Consider the following 18,470-nt stretch of genomic DNA (forward strand, 5'->3'; position numbering starts at 1 on the left):
CTGTATTAGTCCTTGGCCTTGCTATCTATTTTATGTATTTGTTTGTAATTGTCGAAAGAAATTAATTATGTTGTACTTACATAAGTGGCGTCGCGTCGATATGTTAATCTATTTTTAGAACTTTTCATTAGCTACATATGTAGTATCTTCATATGAAATCATTTTGAACTTTCGTTGAATAAATTAATCACCCATCACCCGCTTCCCATTCATCTTATGCTTGAGTTGGAAGCTGAAACCAAAATAAGGGAGACGAAGGAAAAGTGTCTTTAACTAAATTTCCCTTTTTATTACAGGTTGTTAGGCAACCTTAAACTCGTAACGATTACACAATCGTTAGAACAACAACCAATCAACCGAAAGCAGCAAATGTACATGCCAACACGCATGCAGAGACAAATTCATAGAGAGTTATTTGCAATTCAGAGCTAATTTCCTCCGAATAGGATTCAATCTCACTTGGAAAGAATGGTGGTTTCAGCGATCATGGAAGTCACAATATACGGATCCATGTTCGACGCCGGCCTTCTGTCCTCGAAATAGCCTGACATTTGTAAAGAAATACGACATGTCCAGGTATCAGCTACAGAGCTAACTTGTATCGCAAGCATTATGACAATGATCTATTTCTGAAATTGGAAATGACACAAAAGAATTCATATTATACAATGCACATACGAAAACATTCATACCTTTGCCAGCCTTCTCAGTATCGCGACCAATACGGACAGAGGCCCCTCGGTTTGCCACGCCCTGTAAGATAGAGAATGCATAGTTCAATCAAATACTAAACTTGTTTTCACATGTTAACTAAACATGATTTCAACAAAAACAAGAAATGTGGATTTTGATTAACGGTTAATTAAACCACGGTGGTATAAGCTTACCCAAGAGAAAGTGTGGATGTCAGCGGTCTCATGGAGACCTGTCAATCTCCTCTCGTTGCCTTTTCCGTAGGCAGCAATATGCTCCTTGTGACGCAGACTCAGTTTCTCGATTGCCTTCTTGATCACGTCAATTCCGCCATCGTTTCTCATTGACTTGGTACTGCATGGCATAGCAAGAGTTCATCACACTCTTCATTTTTTTTTAACTAGAGGGTTGATTGCATCTAACACGATGGCAAAATTGCATTAATTCCAACTTCAGTTCGAGATTAATTTATCAGTACCTGTAGTTAGCGTGAGCACCAGCACCATTCCAATCACCCTGGTATAAATTGATCAAAAAGAAAATAAATACAAAAATTTAAGCAACACAATACAACAGTACGAAAATAAAGCGCTTGCGGTTAAACAGACCTGGATTGGTTTCGGGTCCAAAGAAAGAACAACTCCTGCAATTTCTGTAATTCTCTGTTTGTCAAGCAGATAATCATATTAACACGAGGCCTTCGAAAAATTAATGTATTATCGAGAAGAGAGCGAAAATACGCAAATTATACGTTTTCTAGTTATATCGTACGTATGAGCTTACCTCAAGGATGTATCTAGCAGCCCATAACTGATCACCAGCAGCAATACCAACAGTAGGACCAACTTGAAATTCCCACTGTTCCGCATCAGCAAACAGACCAAATTACAAAACGGCTTAATAATGTAAAAATTCGGGATAATCAAATCATAGGTCAACTTTCGATCACTCAATTTTATTTCTTAGCAACCAAATTAAGTACGTAAAATTGTAAAAGCGAGCATAAATATATACCTGGCCGGGCATAACTTCAGCGTTGATACCGCTAATGTTGATTCCGGCATAGAGGCAAGCCTTGTAATGTGAATCCACAATATCACGACCGAAGGCCTTGTCTGCTCCGGCACCGCAGTAGTAGGGTCCCTACATACAGAACCTAACAGTTAATAATATGCAATCAGCACCCTAAAATTTTGAGTTGTCTTCTCTAATTAAGTAACCGGGCATGTTTAGGGAACATTGATCGCGTTAATCATTGGCAAATGATTTAAGTACCTGTGGACCAGGGAACCCACCAATTGGCCATCCAAGAGGCCACTTAGTATCCTTTTGTAGAAGAGTGTACTCTTGCTCAATCCCGTACCTAATCAATAAGAAATGTTCTTAATAAGAGGTACCAACGTCTAGATGTGCGTTAAAGAATTTTAAAAAAAAAAATTAACATGTGAAATTTGCCTCGTAAAAAGCAATGTATATTGTACATTGAAATATAGTAGGGCTTATAACAAAATAATAATAGATGGCACCAATTTTTTCACCAAATCTATTCATCATATATGTGTTTGTACGTGTTAAAAACTAACGATGTTGAAAATGAGTCCAAGTTGGCTAAGTAACCAAGTGACGCATCATTTGGTGAATAAAACTTGATCCATTGTTCTCTAATGTAATTATTATAAAAATACCCCATTTCATAAATTAATTCGTACATCAATAGTTTACAGCTACTTGTAACTATGAGGCCTTAACAACAAAGATATTAAATCATTGTTTATGGACAATTAACAACAATTATTTTTCAGTATATGACAATTATTTAGTACTAATCAGGAATATGGAATTAAGCAGAATTGCTAGTTTCTTTTTGAGATTATGGATGGTGTACCAGGGTTCCTCGGCGACAACGTCCGGGTGACTGAATATCTTGGCAGCGTTGAATCTTTTGTTGGTGGGGATTGGCTCTCCCGCCGGTGTGTACGCATCGCAGATCACCTATCACAAGCGAAAGACAAAATTACCATGTATCGTACACAATCCGGATAGGTGTGGATGTCGATTGATGTTTACCAGGATGTTTTTTCCTCTTCTGAATGGATCCTTAAAAATAGCCTGGGGGCTGAACAAGCAAAAGTCCAAGTCAGTTTTTTTTAATGGAAGGATTAGATTAAAGATTGCAGAAATGATTGTGATCGTGGCCGTTGATATTGTTACATACTGCAGGATGACTTCACTGTTATCTCCTGGGGCTTGGTCGGTGCTTGAACCGTCGTAGTTCCATTTGGGCAGTTTTGCTGGGTCTGTCACTGGTCCCGGCAGTGTCTGTTTTTATCCATAATTTCATATACATACGTGAACAGAACTTTAATTTTAAAGTAATTTGATGTTAACCAGTAAACACGAAAATCGTAATAAAATTTGCTAAAATATTCATAAATCAAATATTAATTGATGAAATAGTCAAAAACAACATATTTGACAGAAATATTGGACTTGAAAATTGATCATTTTGGCTAATTTTCCAAAACCGAATAATGACGGGCTTATAGCTTGCGTAGTTAAGAACATTCAATCCTAGGGATGAGGTCCTAAGTTCGAGGGAAGGCTTACCCTTGCTTTGCTTCTCAAGTCCAAACCAGATCCTCCAATCCTATAAGAAGAGAAAGAAGAACAAAGACAAAAGAACTTTAATGATCGATAATATTAAGTAAATTAATGAGAGGAGGGTGGGCATGCATATACCAAATGTATTCAGCGATGATCTTCTCAGTGGATTCGGAGAGATTGAGGTTGACGAGATCAGAGAGGAGAGACATGGTGACGTACGACGAGGAGGATGATTCTCTGAACAATGGCAAAAGAGAGGGAGAGAGAACAATGGGAGAGAGTGGCAGAGAAAAATGGGGGTCTAGTTTTAAGTAGAAGATGTGACAAAGTCTACCACCTAATATATTAATTTATTTTCCAATAGAAAAGGGAGCAAAAATACGTGGAATTTGCTGGGGAGAAACGTACGAGGGTATACCGTATACCATGTTTTCGCTGGCCTCTCGCGCTTCACGTAGGCTTCTGAAACCGTCAGTTTCCCTTTCCCGCACCCAATTGCAGTCGCTCCTTGTCACCTAACCACCACCACCGCCACCGCCAATCCTTACCCTAACTCTTATCAGAACGCAGAGCGCACCTCTCGATCTCGTCTTCGTCTACTGGCGCGAAGAACGACAGAAATCAGGGCGGCGATGGCGCGAAGGTCGATGCTTCTTGGATCGACTTGTATTTTCCGAGGCAAGCTCGGCCTTATGCTAAGCTCGCTCGCCTCGACCGGCCCAATGGCACCTGGTTTCTCGCATGGCCTTGCATGCTTATGGTAAGTGATTTTTACTTTCAATTTTTTAATTCGGTTTCCGCAGTGCATTGTTTGGTAAAAATCACCAATAGCAATTTGGGTCCAGCCGAATTTATTTGTTTTATTTTTTGGTACTAGCGATATTCTATCTCTTTAAACTAATCTAATCAAACTCGGATGCATAAAGACGAGCACATTTACTTGTCGAAAGTAACAGTGGCAACGGTAACTTTATTTGTTTAAGTTGAAGTTGTCTGAAAGACGTATGCTTGTTGGTGCAGGTCAATAACATTGGCAGCAATCCCAGGGCACCTTCTTGATTTTAAGATGATGACACTATTTGGATGTGGAGCCGTGCTTTTAAGGGATGCTGGATGCACTATAAACGATCTCCTTGACCGGGATATTGATACCATGGTAACGCCCACGGTGCCATTGAATAATTATAGGTTGATATCTTTTGTATCTGCCATTAAACCCAACATTATCTGCAAGCATATGAAATTTATGTAGTTCGTTTGAAGTTTCAGCCGCGTTTTAGGCGCTTCATCTTTGTTGCTAGTTTTCTCCTATCCTCTCATGAAGAGGTTCACATTCTGGGTAATTGAAGCTTCTGTCTCTTATCCTCAAGCTTTACTCTTTAACTAAGACGTGCTGTTTCAGAACAGTGGACTGATAATTTGGTAATGCTATTGTACTTGGTGCAGCCTCAAGCCTATCCAGGTTTAACCTTTAATTGGGGAGCGTTATTAGGATGCGCCGCAGTTAAAGGAAGCGTTGATCCAACTGTGGTGCTCCCATTGTACTTTTCCGGAGTATGCTGGACGCTTTTGTATGATAAGATATATGCACATCAGGTACAACAAACTAGTTTGGTCAGAACTTCTGGTTCCCAGATTTGATTGTGAAGAAAATATGGAATATGTAGGAATAATAGAACTTTTTAAATGTAACCAAAGATGTTTCGAACCATGCCTGCAGGACAAGAGAGATCGTTTGAAAGTAGGTGTTAAGTCTACGGCATTGAAATTTGGCGATTCAACTGAGGAGTGGATTACTGGGTTTGGAATTATGTGCATGAGTAGTCTTGCACTCCATGGATATACCGCTGAAATTGGTTTTCTTCCTTCTTCCTTTATTTTCATCTGAGAAAATTATAACAATGGTCTCTCAATTTTATCCTAATTAGAGCAATGGTCATTCAACTAAAAACTCATGACCACTGCTACAAAACGTGCTGCTATAGTCATTTTCATCAACTTAGTCAGAATTTCGTCTAAACCATTGCTACAATTTTTCACATTTCGTTTTCTATATTTGCCCATTGTTTCAGCCTTATGTGTGTGACACGTGATTCAGTTTGACGGAAGTTTTAACGGAGTTGACGAAAATGATCATAGATGCACATTTTGATGAGTTTAAGCAATGTATTAAAAGACGGAAGCGTTCCATGGATAGCCCTACCTAAACGTGAGACGCGACCTAAATAACTTAATATATATTGCATATATAGTTAACGAAACCTTGCGCAATTTCGTCGTTGTACGACAAACGCGCGAGGAATCGAAGTTTGATAGGAAGAAGCGGAGGAATAGCGAGAAAGAACTGGAGAGCTTTCTGAGAAAGAAAACTCCAGAAAAGTAGAAATAGTGCGACCCGTCCCTCCCTTTTCCATGATGACCAACACGTGGATGGCAGGGAAAAAACTGTAAATTCAATGTTCAAAACATAAAGAAAAAAATGCCTAAGAATCAGCAGCAGCTAAGGGTATTTTAGCCAATTTACTGTCCGTGAATAGTAAACCATAGTTTGGGTTTTAGTATAGAAATAATATATATATAGTATAATACTTTGTAAAACAAATATAATTATAACTAAGCCAAAGATAATATCTTTTTCTTCATTAATAAGTGTAGTTGTACTTGGAAATTATGTCATATTGTATTAAAATGTTGTAATTATTTATTTTATTTTAAGCAATTATAGTGAACTTCAAGAGAAATAAGGCTGAATTATAGGGAGTTTGAAAGGAAATAAAGGCAGAATGTCGCAATTATAGGCAATTCAAAAAGAAATAAAGGATAAGTGAAGTTATTATAAGGAATTAAAAATGAAATAAAGATTGAGTGAATCAATTATTATAGGGAATTAAAAAATAATAATGGCTGAGTGAAGTGGTTATAGGAAATTTCAAGAGAAATAAATATTAGCTAACTAAAATGATAGGTGTCAGAATTTGAATAGACAATAATTAATAAAAAACAAAAAAATATTAAAAAGAGCTAGAGTTGACGTTGCCACTAAGATTTGGAGAGAAACTTTATCTCTTTCTTCTTCCTTGAAACTAGAACGACACACATAGGAACAGTAGAAATAGACCTGGATTTGGAAGGAAAAAAACACCCAACTACGCCTAGGCGCGCCACGACGCCACCTTACGCCTACCCCACAAAACAAAGGCGAAAACCTAGCAGCCCTACCTCCAAGTGCGTGTAGGCGTGCCTTGAGGCTAGTTTTTAAAACACTGAGTTTAAGAAACCAATGATCATAAATTTTAGTTGATGAAACATTGCTACAATTTCCTCTTTTCTTCTCTGTCCCTTCCCCCTATCATTGTTGGAACTTCAGTCTAAATTTTCTTTTCGTTTATGCTATATCCTCACACCCAAATTGTTAAACTTTGGAGCAGGTTGGCCATATTATGCATTTTTGTCGGCTGCATCTAGACAATTAGCTTGGCAGATATGGACTGCTAAGGTCATCTCCAACCGAAGGGTCCAGAGGGCCGAAAATAGCCCGAAAATCATCTCCAACCGAGGACTCGTAGAATCTGAGAAGGCCCCACAAAATCTGAAAGGACTGGAAGGTTGGCCAGAAAAATCATTATTTCTGTCGGTTATAACTGATAGGAATCCTTAAGCTAAAATTCAAATGCAACGACTAGCTGACGTCAGCTAGCCGTTGCATTTGATTTTTTTTTTTTTTACTGTTTTATTATTATTTTTTATTTAGAAAATTTTTCCTATAACTTCTATTTCACAAAATTTGTTTCATTTTATTTTAAATTTTTTTTTTCTATAACTTCCTAAGCTATTATATAACATTAAATTAAATAAAGTAACATGAAACAATATTAAACAATATGAAACAACATTAAATAACATTAGCCAATATACAAATTATACAACATAAAAAATATATTTAACAGCATGAAACTTAAACAATATTTTTAAAAACATTTAACAACATAAAACTTAAACGCCTACTCCATGTTTTTTTTGGCCCAAAGATGTGCAACAAGATCCTGTTGTAAGTACTTGTTTGTGGCACGAGAACGTATCATTCTATAGCCTCATGTACTCATTTGTAGAGATATTACCAGTTCTTAGATTGAAAGGCAAATTAGGTCCATCATATATTTTTGCATGAGCCCTTCTTGACCTATTTGGATCTTTTTGGTCGTCATCGGACTCTCCATCAATATACCCATCTCGCTCATCCTCCACTATCATATTGTGTAATATGATGCAAGACATCATGATGGAGTCCAAATTTTATCGACTCCACCCTCTTGCCGGTTCGCTAATGATGTCAGCTACCAAAGTCAGCTACCAAAGGCTAGCTGACGTCAATTAGCCGTTGGATTTGAATTTAAGTTGTAGTTTTTAAATAATAAATTATGTATAGCTCTATGGCCCTTCGACTCTTGGTTGGAGATGGTTTTTTGTGAAACGAGCCATATGGTCTTTTGGCCTTTGGTTGGAGATGGAGGCAAATATAAGCCTGTACTGTTTATTAAAATATTAATTTCTTAGAGGAACAGAAAGCTAAAACGAGCATTCTGGTCAGCCATTAGTTAGAAATGACGGGACCCTTCATCCCGGGCTGATTGCAATAGAAAGTGCGTATCATCGTGATTGAGTAAATGGAGGCTGCGAGATTATGCATGTCGGCGCCTATGCACCATTCCAGGTCTCAACTGCAACATATTTGCTATTGGCAGTCAATGCATTTGCAACTAATGTTGTAATATCCATTTCCCAGGTGGCAATTTTGTTGTAACATCATTCTTTTTTCGTACATTAAAATATAATTGTAAGATCGCGTTAACAAATTAAATATTGATTTGTTTCCCGTATGACTTAATGCGGAGATTATTTGTTCCGGCATATGCGGGTAATATAAACTGTACTCTCAATTTTGTGTGCGAAACTGAAAAGGAATTAACTTTTGACAAACTTTCTCTCTCACAATTACCAATTCTTTTGTTTTTTTTTTTTCACTCTTCGAGTTATTAATATTAATTGCGGTACATCCAACACATATGCGTATCATGTGGGTGGCGAGGGCGGCTCTAGAAAGTCCTTAAATCGTTCGCTCTAGTGTGAACACACTACTGCCAAACAAGAAAAAAATCAACTCCCCCGGACCCCCACCACCAGCGGCTGTGCCACAAATCCTTTTTGCGTGTCCAAATCAAATTCCCCTACTTTGAAAATTTTAAAATTGACTAATAAAATTCTCGTTGACGCCAGCTGTAATCTTATCTTAGAGGACTCCGAAACAAAAGTCTTTCAGAGTGACTTTGATACCATAGCCTTATATTTTTAAGGATAAATACAAAAAATTACCTTAATTATTAGAATCACGATAGTTTCATACCTCATATTTTAAAATTAACAATGTCATATCATATTTTACGAATTTGTGACAATGTCATACTTCGGTCAATTTTTTTGTTAGTTTTTATATTAAGTCGGAACCTATTCTCTATTAAAAAATTATTAAAAAAAAAAAACAATTATTTAAATATTATAATAATAATAAAAAGTTAAAAAAAAAAAAAAAAACACTCATTTCTTCCCTCCTCTCCCTATTTTCATCTTCTTCCTCCACCTGCAAATCCCAACAAACAAAAAAAAAAAAAAAAAAAAATCCAATTTGTCTTCCCCCATACCCACACCCTTCTCCCTCCTGCAACCCAGAAAAAAAAAAAAAAAAATTTTTCCTTCCTCCTTTTTTTCCTCTTCTTCTTCTACATCTTTCTCCTTTTTTTTTTTTTTTTTTTACTTTTTATTATTATTTTAATATTTAAATAATATTAAATATTTTGTTTTTAGTTTTTAATAATATTTTTATGATTTTTTAATAGAAAATGGACCCCGAATTAAGCCACGTCAGCATTTAACTGAAAAGAAAACGGCACGTCAGCATTTAACTGAAAAGAAAACGGCCAAGTAACGGAAAGTTTAACATTGGACCAAATTCTAAAGATAAGGTATGACATTGTCAATTTTAAAAGATGAGGTATGAAAGTGTCGTGACACCAATAGTTAAGGTAGTTTTTTGTACTTTACCCTATTTTTAATTAATTTATGGATATATTAATAACACTACGAGATATATTAATTTAGAAGAAATATTAAAATGATTGAAAGTGTTTTGAGTTCGATAAACAATTTAAATACTTTTCAAGATTTAGTTATATTTTTTGCTAATTGATTTCAAAAGTACTCTCATAAAAAATGTTTTTGGTTGTTTCAAAATGACTTTTAAAACCACCTATATTGTGGTCGTCACACCTTTTTTAGTACAACGATATATTTTACATTGAGAGGAGATGGAAGTTCGGCTAAGTCACACAAAAGACAATCTAATTTGGTATTGAATTCACCATCCACGATATTCGAACCTAAGACTTTTCACTTACAAGTGAAAATGAATACCATCAGATCGTAGTACTGAGTAATTTTGTGGTCGTCACACTCAGATTCTCTAATATGCTTAAACCTAATTAGTAATATCATTTGTCAATCGTAATATTCGGAATATTGGAATCCTGAGTAAAAGTGACCCCAGATTATGGCGGATTCTCTCAAATTCCAATCAATAAAAAGTCAAAATCCACAGGTTCATACCATCTTTATTTTCTCTCTCTAACCTCTCACTCTCGGAGTTTCTCTCTCCCCATTTGTGATATGTATTTGTGATCTTATCCTAGAGGACTCCGAACCAAAAACTCTTTAGTGACTTTGATACCATAGTTTTATATTTTTAATTAATTTATGGATATATTAATAACACTACGAGATATATTAATTTAGAAGAAGTTTTAAAATGATTGAAAATGTTTTCGGTTCGAGAAACAATTTAAATACTTTTTAATATTCAGTTGTATTTTTTCCGAATTGATTTCAAAAGAACTCTCATAAAAAATGTTTTTGAGTTGTTTCAAAATGACTTTTAAAACAACCTATATTATGGTCATCATACTTTTTTTTAGTACAATGATATATTTTACAATAGGGAGATGGGGAGTTCAGCTAAGTCATATAATGGGCAATCTAATTTGGTATCGAAGTCGCTATCGACGAGATTTGAATCTAACTAAGATCTCTCACTTACAAGTGAAGAGGAATATCACTGATCTGCAGTACTGGATGGCTTTGTGGTTGTCACACTTGGATTCTCTAATATTCTTAAACCTAATTATTAATATCATTTGTAAATTGTAATATTTAGAAAATTGGAATCCTGAGTCAAAGTGACCTCGGATTATGACGGATTCTCTCAAATTCCAATTCAAAATCCACAGGTTCATACCATCTTTATTTTCTCTCTCTAATCTCTCACACTCAGAGTCTCTCTCTCCACAGGTCTATGTAACTGTTATGCTTGGCGGCCTCCCGTCCGTTCAAATACCCTCTAAAAAAAAAGATAATTAATTAAATTTTAATTTGGGTAATCTGAATACAATTCCGGATTCTGTTTCCGGGGTCTCAAATCCCACTCCGAATCCTAGCTGGCTCAGACTTTCTACTCTTATATATATATATATAGGCCTCCACGGTCTCAGGCACAAAAAAAAAATCGAATCGAATCAATAGAATCATGGAGAGAAGCCTTAGCAAGGGCGGTGATAACCAGAGTGACGACTTGGATGCCAAGAAGGGCACTGCCGGAAAGACCAAAAAGAAGTTGAATGTTGAGGAGGCGTTCAAGGCCACGGCGGTGCCGCCGTGGACCAAGCAGATTACGGTGAGGTCGATGGTCACCAGCTTCATTCTCAGCATTGTCTTCAACTTCATCGTCTGCAAGTTGAACCTCACCACCGGTGTTATTCCCTCGCTCAACGTCGCCGCCGGACTGCTCGGCTTCGCGGTGGTGAAAGGCTACACCGCCATGATCGACAAGTGCGGCTTCTTGAAGCAGCCTTTCACTCGCCAGGAAAACACCGTCATTCAGACTTGCGTCGTCGCCTCTTCCGGGATCGCCTTTAGCAGTATGTTCAATAACCCATCCTCTAATCAAATTTATCGCAGTAAATCCATTAATTAACTATTTCTGATCGATCATTCATCTCTGCTCGTATCGATAACATTGATTATAACATTGATTACTGATGGAAGTTGTAGATCTGTCAAATATCATATATATTCTGGTTCTATAATTTGGCCTTGCATGCAAGAAAACAATATAATATTTGCATCACTGTCAGTTTACAAAGTGTTTGTGAAAAAGCCTCACGGTAAAAATTGAACAAATTTTCACTTGGGATTAATGTCAAATATTTGTGTGTTCTGATTGCTGCTCTGCTTAATGATCCAGTAATTTTAATTTGTGTTGTGATTAATTAGGTGGAACTGCAAGTTATTTACTGGGAATGAGTGCAAAGATTGCTACGCAAGGAGATATAGGCAACACCCTGATCAACATAAAGAAGCTTGATGTTGGATGGATGATTGGGTTTCTCTTCGCCGTCAGCTTCGTCGGGTTGTTTTCGATTATGCCCCTCAGAAAGGTAATTGGAAATCGCTACTTAATCCACACTCACACATATACACATGAAGATTTGTTCACTTAATTTGGTTTTGGTCTAATTTTTTTTTAAACATCCAACAGATGATGATCTTGAAGTACAAGTTAACGTACCCGAGTGGAACTGCAACTGCATACCTCATCAACAGCTTTCACACTCCCAAAGGAGCTAAGCTGGCAAAGTAAGAACCGCATTGCCTTGATTTGTAGCTTTGGGTTTTGCAATTAAACGTAATCTGTGTAAGAATATATTCTTATCAACGAATGCAGGAAACAAGTTGCTGTGCTCTTCAAAAGCTTCTGCTTTAGCTTTGCGTTTGCCTTCTTCCAGTGGTTTTTCGCTGCTGCTGATGGCTGCGGATTTTCCAGCTTCCCAACATTTGGTCTTAAAGCCTTTGCTAACAGGTATGTGTACATTTCTTTCTCAACAAAATATTAATTTCCTCGTTTTTGTATCATTTTGTTGTTCTCATGGATGCCTCGATTTCACTAATAACTCGGATCACAAAACTTGCAGGTTTTACTTTGATTTTTCAGCAACTTATGTTGGCGTTGGCATGATTTGCCCTATCATGGTCAATGTATCCTTGCTTGTTGGAGCCATTATTTCATGGGGAATCATGTGGCCCTTGATTGAGACAAAGAAAGGTATCTGGTACAACGCTAATCTATCCGCCAGCAGTCTCCACGGCATCCAAGGATACAGGGTATTTAACTAAAACTTTCTCTCCGCCATGTGTAGCTTGTTTAATTTTCAATATCTTCACAGATATGTTTTTGAAAGTTACAATATATTGTTGGTCATGAATTGATCTCTAATAATCTTTGAATGTTTTTAATTCACTGCAGGTTTTTATTGCTATAGCGATGATGCTTGGCGACGGTTTGTTCCATGTAGTCTACATGCTCTTCATGACCACGAAAAGTCTCGCAGCACAAAGATCAGAGAAGAAACTCGAGTCGTCTTCATCCCCACCCCTAAATCTTGACAGTGTTGAAGCCGGAGGGTCCTCTGAAGTTGTCTCTGCAAACTATGATGAACAACGAAGAATCGAGTACTTCTTGAAAGACCAAATCCCCAGCTGGGTTGCTTTCTCTGGCTACATTGCGCTCGCAGCCATATCCATCGGTGTGGTACCCTTGATCTTCCCCCAACTGAAATGGTACCATGTGCTGGTTGCATATCTGATTGCCCCAGTCTTGGCCTTCTGCAATGCCTACGGCTGTGGCCTCACTGATTGGTCTCTTGCTTCCAACTATGGCAAATTTGCCATCATAATCTTCAGCGCTTGGGTTGGCCTTGACCACGGTGGTGTCATTGCCGGCCTTGCTTCTTGTGGTGTGATGATGAGCATTGTCTCGACCGCTTCTGATCTCATGCAAGACTTCAAGACAGGATACCTCACGCTCTCGTCTCCTCGCTCTATGTTCTTCAGCCAAGTCTTTGGCACAGCCATGGGATGCGTCATGTCTCCATTAGTATTCTGGGTTTTCTACAAAGCTTACCCAATTGGCGATCCAGACGGCCCTTATCCTGCACCCTACGGCCTAATGTACCGCGGCATTGCACTCCTTGGAGTTGAGGGTGTCGGTTCCCTCCCCAAAAACTGCGTCGCGCTCGCACTCTCATTTTTCGCAGCTGCAGTCGCCATAAACATAATCATCGAGCTGTTACAGCGTTATGAAACCAAGTACAGGATCTATAGGTTCATTCCCAACCCAATGTGCATGGCGATTCCATTCTACCTGGGTTCCTACTTCGCCATTGACATGTGCGTGGGAAGCTTGATCCTCGTCCTGTGGCGGAGGAAGAACAGGCAAAAGGCCGATGACTTTGGGCCAGCTGTGGCGTCGGGACTCATCTGCGGTGATTCATTGTGGGGCGTTCCGGCTGCTATCCTGGCCATTGCGTCTGTCAAAGCTCCTATCTGCATGAAGTTCCTCTCTGCTTCTGCCAACAACAAAGTTGATTCCCTATTAGGTAGCTAGCTTAATTTGATTACTAGTTAATTAATTTCATACGACTGTTGTGTGTATATAATATATATGCAGCTGCTAGCTGGCTTGCTGTTTATTTGAACATTATTCCTACCTTTACTTTATAATTTTCGGATTGATGTGGTTGGTAGAAGTTTTTTTAGCTACTTTGGAAAAAGAAGTGGATTTCTGTTAGTTTTATCATTCATCTTATCAGTTTGTTTCTTTTGTCCGGATTCTCTCCTCTCTCGTTTTTTCTCCCTTCCCATTTTTTCCTATTTGAACAGTCATAATTAAGTCACGTCAACACTTACTGCTAACTTCTTTATAGAGATATACAAAGGTGAAAACGAGAGGAGTGAAGAAAAAGATAAGAGATTTGGAGAAGAAAGAATTCTACGCTTGTTTTTTTTTAGGTACTTTGTTGTGAGAAATATTGATCCCAAAAAACTAAAAAGGTTTTGAGAATTCGAAATTGGTCGGTTTTAAACTTTTACATGTAAAGCAAAGCAGCCAACGGAATAACGATCGACAGCAAAACTAAGACAACAAAAAAGTGTGAACAGAATTTGTTGGCGGCGGATTGAATTGTTGTCAGATCCTTTAAAATGAATAATTCGGGTTGCCTCCATTAAGGCCTACAATCATTACTTTCACTTTTGATTCTCTTTTTTACAATAATCGCAGTCACTAATTTTCAACAATTAACAGTCCTACTTAAAATGTTGTACTAACTTGTACAAGGAAAAAAACTTACCTTGACTTGTTCATCATGCACAATTTGATAACACGACAAAAATACATACTAAAAATTAATGTTCGAGTCAAGTTTAACTAGTAGTATTGATAACAAGTAACTCAATAGAGCCCATTAAAACAAGTATATGCTTTTTTTAACCATAGTGTAATGAGTGGTGTCATGTTACTATTTAGTTTTACAAAATATGTTCGCGTTTGTATTTTTTTCACATGTTAACTTGACAAATTATGCTTGTGTTAATTTGTTACGAAAACAAATACTGTCAATATCCAATTTTTCAAGTTTATCCTTACTCGATGTGTAAGTGGCTCTTAAATTTAGTTTGTTAAGATCGTGATTTTAAAATGCCAAAAAAACAACACATATTTATTTCATACGATGGTCGAAAAGTAAAAAAAATGTGTAAAACGTAAAAAATGAATATGTAAATAACGTTATCCTTATAAATCTATACTAGTTGAGGTTTCATCAATTACGAACGTGTGAAAAAGTCTCATAAGACTGTTGGAGTTCTATATGAACTAAAGTTTCAACAACTATGAACTGCCCTCTACAATATCGTTTAAGATTAAAAAAATTATATTTAATATATTGGCATCACACTACTTTTTACGACCTACGGTAAAAAGCTTAAGGTTCAAAGAATTTGTTTCATTATACAAGTGCATGTAAGTACCAAGAGTATGGAGTCATTTCGGATCCAAGTATACATTTTTGGTCCCAATTATTTTGTTCGAGGCCGGAATAAATATTTAAATTTACAAATAAATAAATAAAAATAAAAAACAAGAAAGTGAAAAAGTAACCTACATACTTAAAAGTTTATAAAACCCTCGACGCCTTCCATCACTCGCTCGTTTGACTCAGTCGCGTGAATCGTATCCAGGGAAACAAGGGCAGCCAAACAAACCCTAAAACAACACCACGAACAAGCCTGCTCGATAGTCGTCGTCATCGGAATATCAGAGCTATGACAGAGACATCGGCGAGACGCGGCGGAGGAATGGGTGACGAGAAGCTGGAGTTCGTAACTTCCGACGGGATTGAGCCCATCATGACCTTCGATCAGATGGGTTTAAGGGATGATCTCCTCCGAGGCGTCTACAACTACGGCTTTGAGAAGCCCTCCGCCATCCAGCAACGAGCCGTCAGGCCCATCATTGAGGGCCGCGACGTCATCGCCCAGGCCCAGTCCGGTACCGGCAAGACCTCCATGATTGCCCTCACCGTCTGCCAGCTCGTCGACACCTCCTCCCGGGAGTACGTCAGCCCTACTTTGGATCTCTAGTGTTTCCTTCTGTTGTTATTCTGTTTGGTTCTTGGGAAAATTTTAATTTGATTTTGTGCATGTATATTTGTATCTATTGTATATAGGGTTCAGGCTTTGATATTGTCTCCGACGAGGGAATTGGCGGCGCAGACGGAGAAGGTGATATTAGCAATTGGGAATTTCATAAATATACAAGCTCATTCTTGCATTGGAGGCAAAAGCGTGGGTGAGGATATCCGAAAGCTCGAGTATGGCGTTCATGTGGTATCTGGAACTCCTGGCAGAGTCTGTGATATGATCAAAAGAAGAACTCTCCGAACTCGAGCCATCAAATTATTAGTTCTTGTCAGTCTCTTGTTCCTATCTTTTCTGTTTTTAACTGTGAATTTTGGATTTTTCCCTTTCTAGTTTCATTGATCCCTGTTTTGATTTTTTTTCGGGACTGGTTCGGTTTTGCAGGATGAATCTGATGAAATGTTGAGCAGAGGATTCAAGGATCAGATTTATGATGTCTACAGATATCTTCCTCCTGAGCTCCAGGTATTTTTTTTTCTTTCTTTCACATATTTGTATGTGTCACATGTGCTTATGTCGGTCGTGTTACGACTATTGTTGCTTATGTCGGTCGTGTTACGACTATTGTCCAAGTAAGTATTTCTTTCTGAAACTGAAATCAATTGTAACTTTGTAACATTGTAGGTTTGCTTGATTTCTGCTACACTTCCTCATGAAATTTTGGAGATGACCAACAAGTTTATGACTGAACCTGTAAGGATCCTTGTTAAACGTGATGAGTTGACGTTGGAGGTACACAATGCTTCTGTTTTGTATTGTTGTACGTATGCTGCCTTTCTGTGCAATGTGAAATATGTAGTAAACTGTGTTGTTGTGATGACAGGGAATCAAGCAATTTTTCGTGGCTGTCGAAAGAGAGGAATGGAAGTTTGATACGCTTTGTGATCTCTATGATACCCTTACGATTACACAAGCTGTTATTTTCTGCAACACCAAGCGAAAGGTAAATACTTCTCTGTGATACTAATAACTGAAAGTTTGATTAGAAAATAGGGGTTTCAAGGCCGTAGTTAGGTTATTGATTCCATGCGGAAAGTAGAAATATAAAATGGGATCACCTATTAGATGCTTGGGTATAGATTGTATGTTCTCATATGCATTGTATCCTGATTTAGCTATTTTCATTAGTGCCTACTAGTTATACATTGATATTCGATACACACAAGATAGTCTGTTTGCAATGGTTTTCCTTTTTGGCACACTGCCATAACGCCTTCCTTTTCTGGTTGACTAACATTTCATTCCCTGGTGCATGACTGTTGGAATTTCACTGGGTAGGTGGACTGGCTCACTGAAAAGATGAGGAGTAATAACTTTACTGTCTCTGCAATGCATGGTGATATGCCTCAGAAGGAAAGAGATGCTATTATGGCTGAGTTTCGTGGTGGTAATACTCGCGTCCTGATCACAACCGATGTTTGGGCCCGGGGCCTTGATGTTCAGCAGGCAAGTTCTTCTTATCCCAATTGTCCAATCATTAGCTAGAATCTATCATCTCTTGACTTTGACTTTATTTGGTTCGAGTAGTTAAACTAATCAAATATAGTGTGTGATTTGAGATCCTTTTTGCCTGTTCAGTTGGTAGTCAGGACCAAATAAACCTGGTACCCCAATTTAACCAGAAAAATGTTTACGAATTAGAGAAGGATTTGCTGCTTACTTAAATTCTTACAAAAAGCCTAAACCTTACTTGAAGAAAAAAGTAAAACATCTATTGTCCGTATATTTACTGCACAGTGATGTGGACACCTGAACCTTAAACTAAAAAGCAGTCCTAGTTGAAGGTTCTATCTAGACAAACAATTTTGAATGGTTTTCAATTATGATCAGTTTTTCTTCAAAAAGTGTAGCTTTTAGTCCCTTCATATAATCCTTAAACTGCTTTTCTTATCATGATATTTTTTTCTTTCATCAGGTTTCTTTGGTTATCAATTATGATCTCCCAAACAATCGAGAGCTATACATTCATCGAATTGGTCGTTCTGGACGTTTCGGGCGCAAGGTTTGTTTTTCTCGCTCATGAATCAAAATTTTGATTCAGAAAGTACTTTTTAAGATATTCTGTTTATTTGTTGATTAATATGGGAAATTTGTTTGTCTTTGTAGGGTGTGGCAATAAACTTTGTGAAAAGTGATGATATTAAGATTTTAAGAGACATCGAGCAGTATTACAGTACGCAGATAGACGAAATGCCGATGAATGTTGCGGATTTGATATGAGAGTTGCTTGCCATCCCGTGTGCGAATGATGTGGATTGGTTTTTCTGGCGTCGAATGACTAATGTGTGCGGCTGTCGTGGCTTTATTTTGCGGTGGATTGTACACCAGCACAAGTTGAAATCATGCTTTGTTTACTTGTGCTGTAACGATAATGTTTTAACTTAGGCTGGTGTGACTCGGATTTAAAGCACCATGTGTGCAGACTGAGTACCTTGATGAGTTGTAGTGTGTTTGGTTTTAGCATATTTGGTAGCGAATTCAGGTTTTATGTTTCCCAATGTTTTTTGCATCAATGGTTTGATTCACTGAGACAG

General features: G+C 37.7%; 4 protein-coding genes across 4 annotated transcripts; 3 read left to right on the forward strand and 1 right to left on the reverse strand.

Moving 5' to 3' along the window:
• Window positions 1-268: 268 nt before the first annotated feature.
• Window positions 269-3,590, reverse strand: LOC137732068 (glutamine synthetase nodule isozyme-like). The gene is made up of 13 exons (XM_068471364.2): window positions 3,433-3,590; window positions 3,301-3,340; window positions 2,909-3,012; window positions 2,761-2,809; window positions 2,579-2,685; window positions 1,969-2,056; window positions 1,708-1,836; window positions 1,477-1,551; window positions 1,302-1,355; window positions 1,172-1,209; window positions 888-1,047; window positions 693-753; window positions 269-544 (listed from the first exon to the last, which is right to left on the reverse strand). Exons 1-13 carry the CDS (start codon window positions 3,504-3,506, stop codon window positions 456-458), a joined length of 1,068 nt encoding a protein of 355 aa, XP_068327465.1. The 5' UTR covers window positions 3,507-3,590; the 3' UTR covers window positions 269-455.
• A 157-nt stretch (window positions 3,591-3,747) lies between these two features.
• Window positions 3,748-6,955, forward strand: LOC137731189 (4-hydroxybenzoate polyprenyltransferase, mitochondrial-like). The gene is given in 5 exon segments (XM_088687834.1): window positions 3,748-4,057; window positions 4,318-4,636; window positions 4,744-4,893; window positions 5,018-5,153; window positions 6,726-6,955. Coding segments are annotated over 5 exon segments (963 nt in total). The 5' UTR covers window positions 3,748-3,929.
• A 3,627-nt stretch (window positions 6,956-10,582) lies between these two features.
• LOC137731130 (putative metal-nicotianamine transporter YSL7) lies at window positions 10,583-14,032 on the forward strand. The gene is made up of 6 exons (XM_068470221.2): window positions 10,583-11,318; window positions 11,674-11,837; window positions 11,939-12,036; window positions 12,125-12,259; window positions 12,372-12,561; window positions 12,704-14,032. Exons 1-6 carry the CDS (start codon window positions 10,928-10,930, stop codon window positions 13,841-13,843), a joined length of 2,118 nt encoding a protein of 705 aa, XP_068326322.2. The 5' UTR covers window positions 10,583-10,927; the 3' UTR covers window positions 13,844-14,032.
• A 1,369-nt stretch (window positions 14,033-15,401) lies between these two features.
• On the forward strand, window positions 15,402-18,434 carry LOC137732184 (eukaryotic initiation factor 4A-3). Its single transcript, XM_068471482.2, has 8 exons — window positions 15,402-15,851; window positions 15,966-16,206; window positions 16,321-16,401; window positions 16,561-16,668; window positions 16,760-16,879; window positions 17,215-17,382; window positions 17,852-17,938; window positions 18,043-18,434. The coding sequence occupies exons 1-8, from the start codon at window positions 15,562-15,564 to the stop codon at window positions 18,154-18,156; spliced, it is 1,209 nt and encodes a 402-aa protein (XP_068327583.1). The 5' UTR covers window positions 15,402-15,561; the 3' UTR covers window positions 18,157-18,434.
• The last annotated feature ends 36 nt before the right edge of the window (window positions 18,435-18,470 follow it).

The sequence above is a fragment of the Pyrus communis genome, chromosome 16 (genome assembly GCF_041283825.1).
Source record: "Pyrus communis isolate YQ-2024b chromosome 16, ASM4128382v1, whole genome shotgun sequence".
Classification (NCBI taxonomy): domain Eukaryota; kingdom Viridiplantae; phylum Streptophyta; class Magnoliopsida; order Rosales; family Rosaceae; genus Pyrus; species Pyrus communis.

Excerpts from the sequence above, each read along its gene's own strand:
- LOC137732068 (XM_068471364.2), bottom strand. The coding sequence starts at position 3,506 with ATGTCTCTCCTCTCTGATCTCGTCAACCTCAATCTCTCCGAATCCACT. Across the intron at positions 3,341-3,432 it reads ATCATCGCTGAATACATTTG|GATTGGAGGATCTGGTTTGG; the intron begins GTATATGCATGC and ends CTCTTCTTATAG. Across the intron at positions 545-692 it reads TACTGAGAAGGCTGGCAAAG|GCTATTTCGAGGACAGAAGG; the intron begins GTATGAATGTTT and ends TACAAATGTCAG.
- LOC137731130 (XM_068470221.2), top strand. The coding sequence starts at position 10,928 with ATGGAGAGAAGCCTTAGCAAGGGCGGTGATAACCAGAGTGACGACTTG. Across the intron at positions 11,319-11,673 it reads TTCCGGGATCGCCTTTAGCA|GTGGAACTGCAAGTTATTTA; the intron begins GTATGTTCAATA and ends GTGATTAATTAG. Across the intron at positions 12,562-12,703 it reads ACGGCATCCAAGGATACAGG|GTTTTTATTGCTATAGCGAT; the intron begins GTATTTAACTAA and ends AATTCACTGCAG.
- LOC137732184 (XM_068471482.2), top strand. The coding sequence starts at position 15,562 with ATGACAGAGACATCGGCGAGACGCGGCGGAGGAATGGGTGACGAGAAG. Across the intron at positions 16,880-17,214 it reads TCTGCAACACCAAGCGAAAG|GTGGACTGGCTCACTGAAAA; the intron begins GTAAATACTTCT and ends TTCACTGGGTAG. Across the intron at positions 17,939-18,042 it reads CTGGACGTTTCGGGCGCAAG|GGTGTGGCAATAAACTTTGT; the intron begins GTTTGTTTTTCT and ends TTGTCTTTGTAG.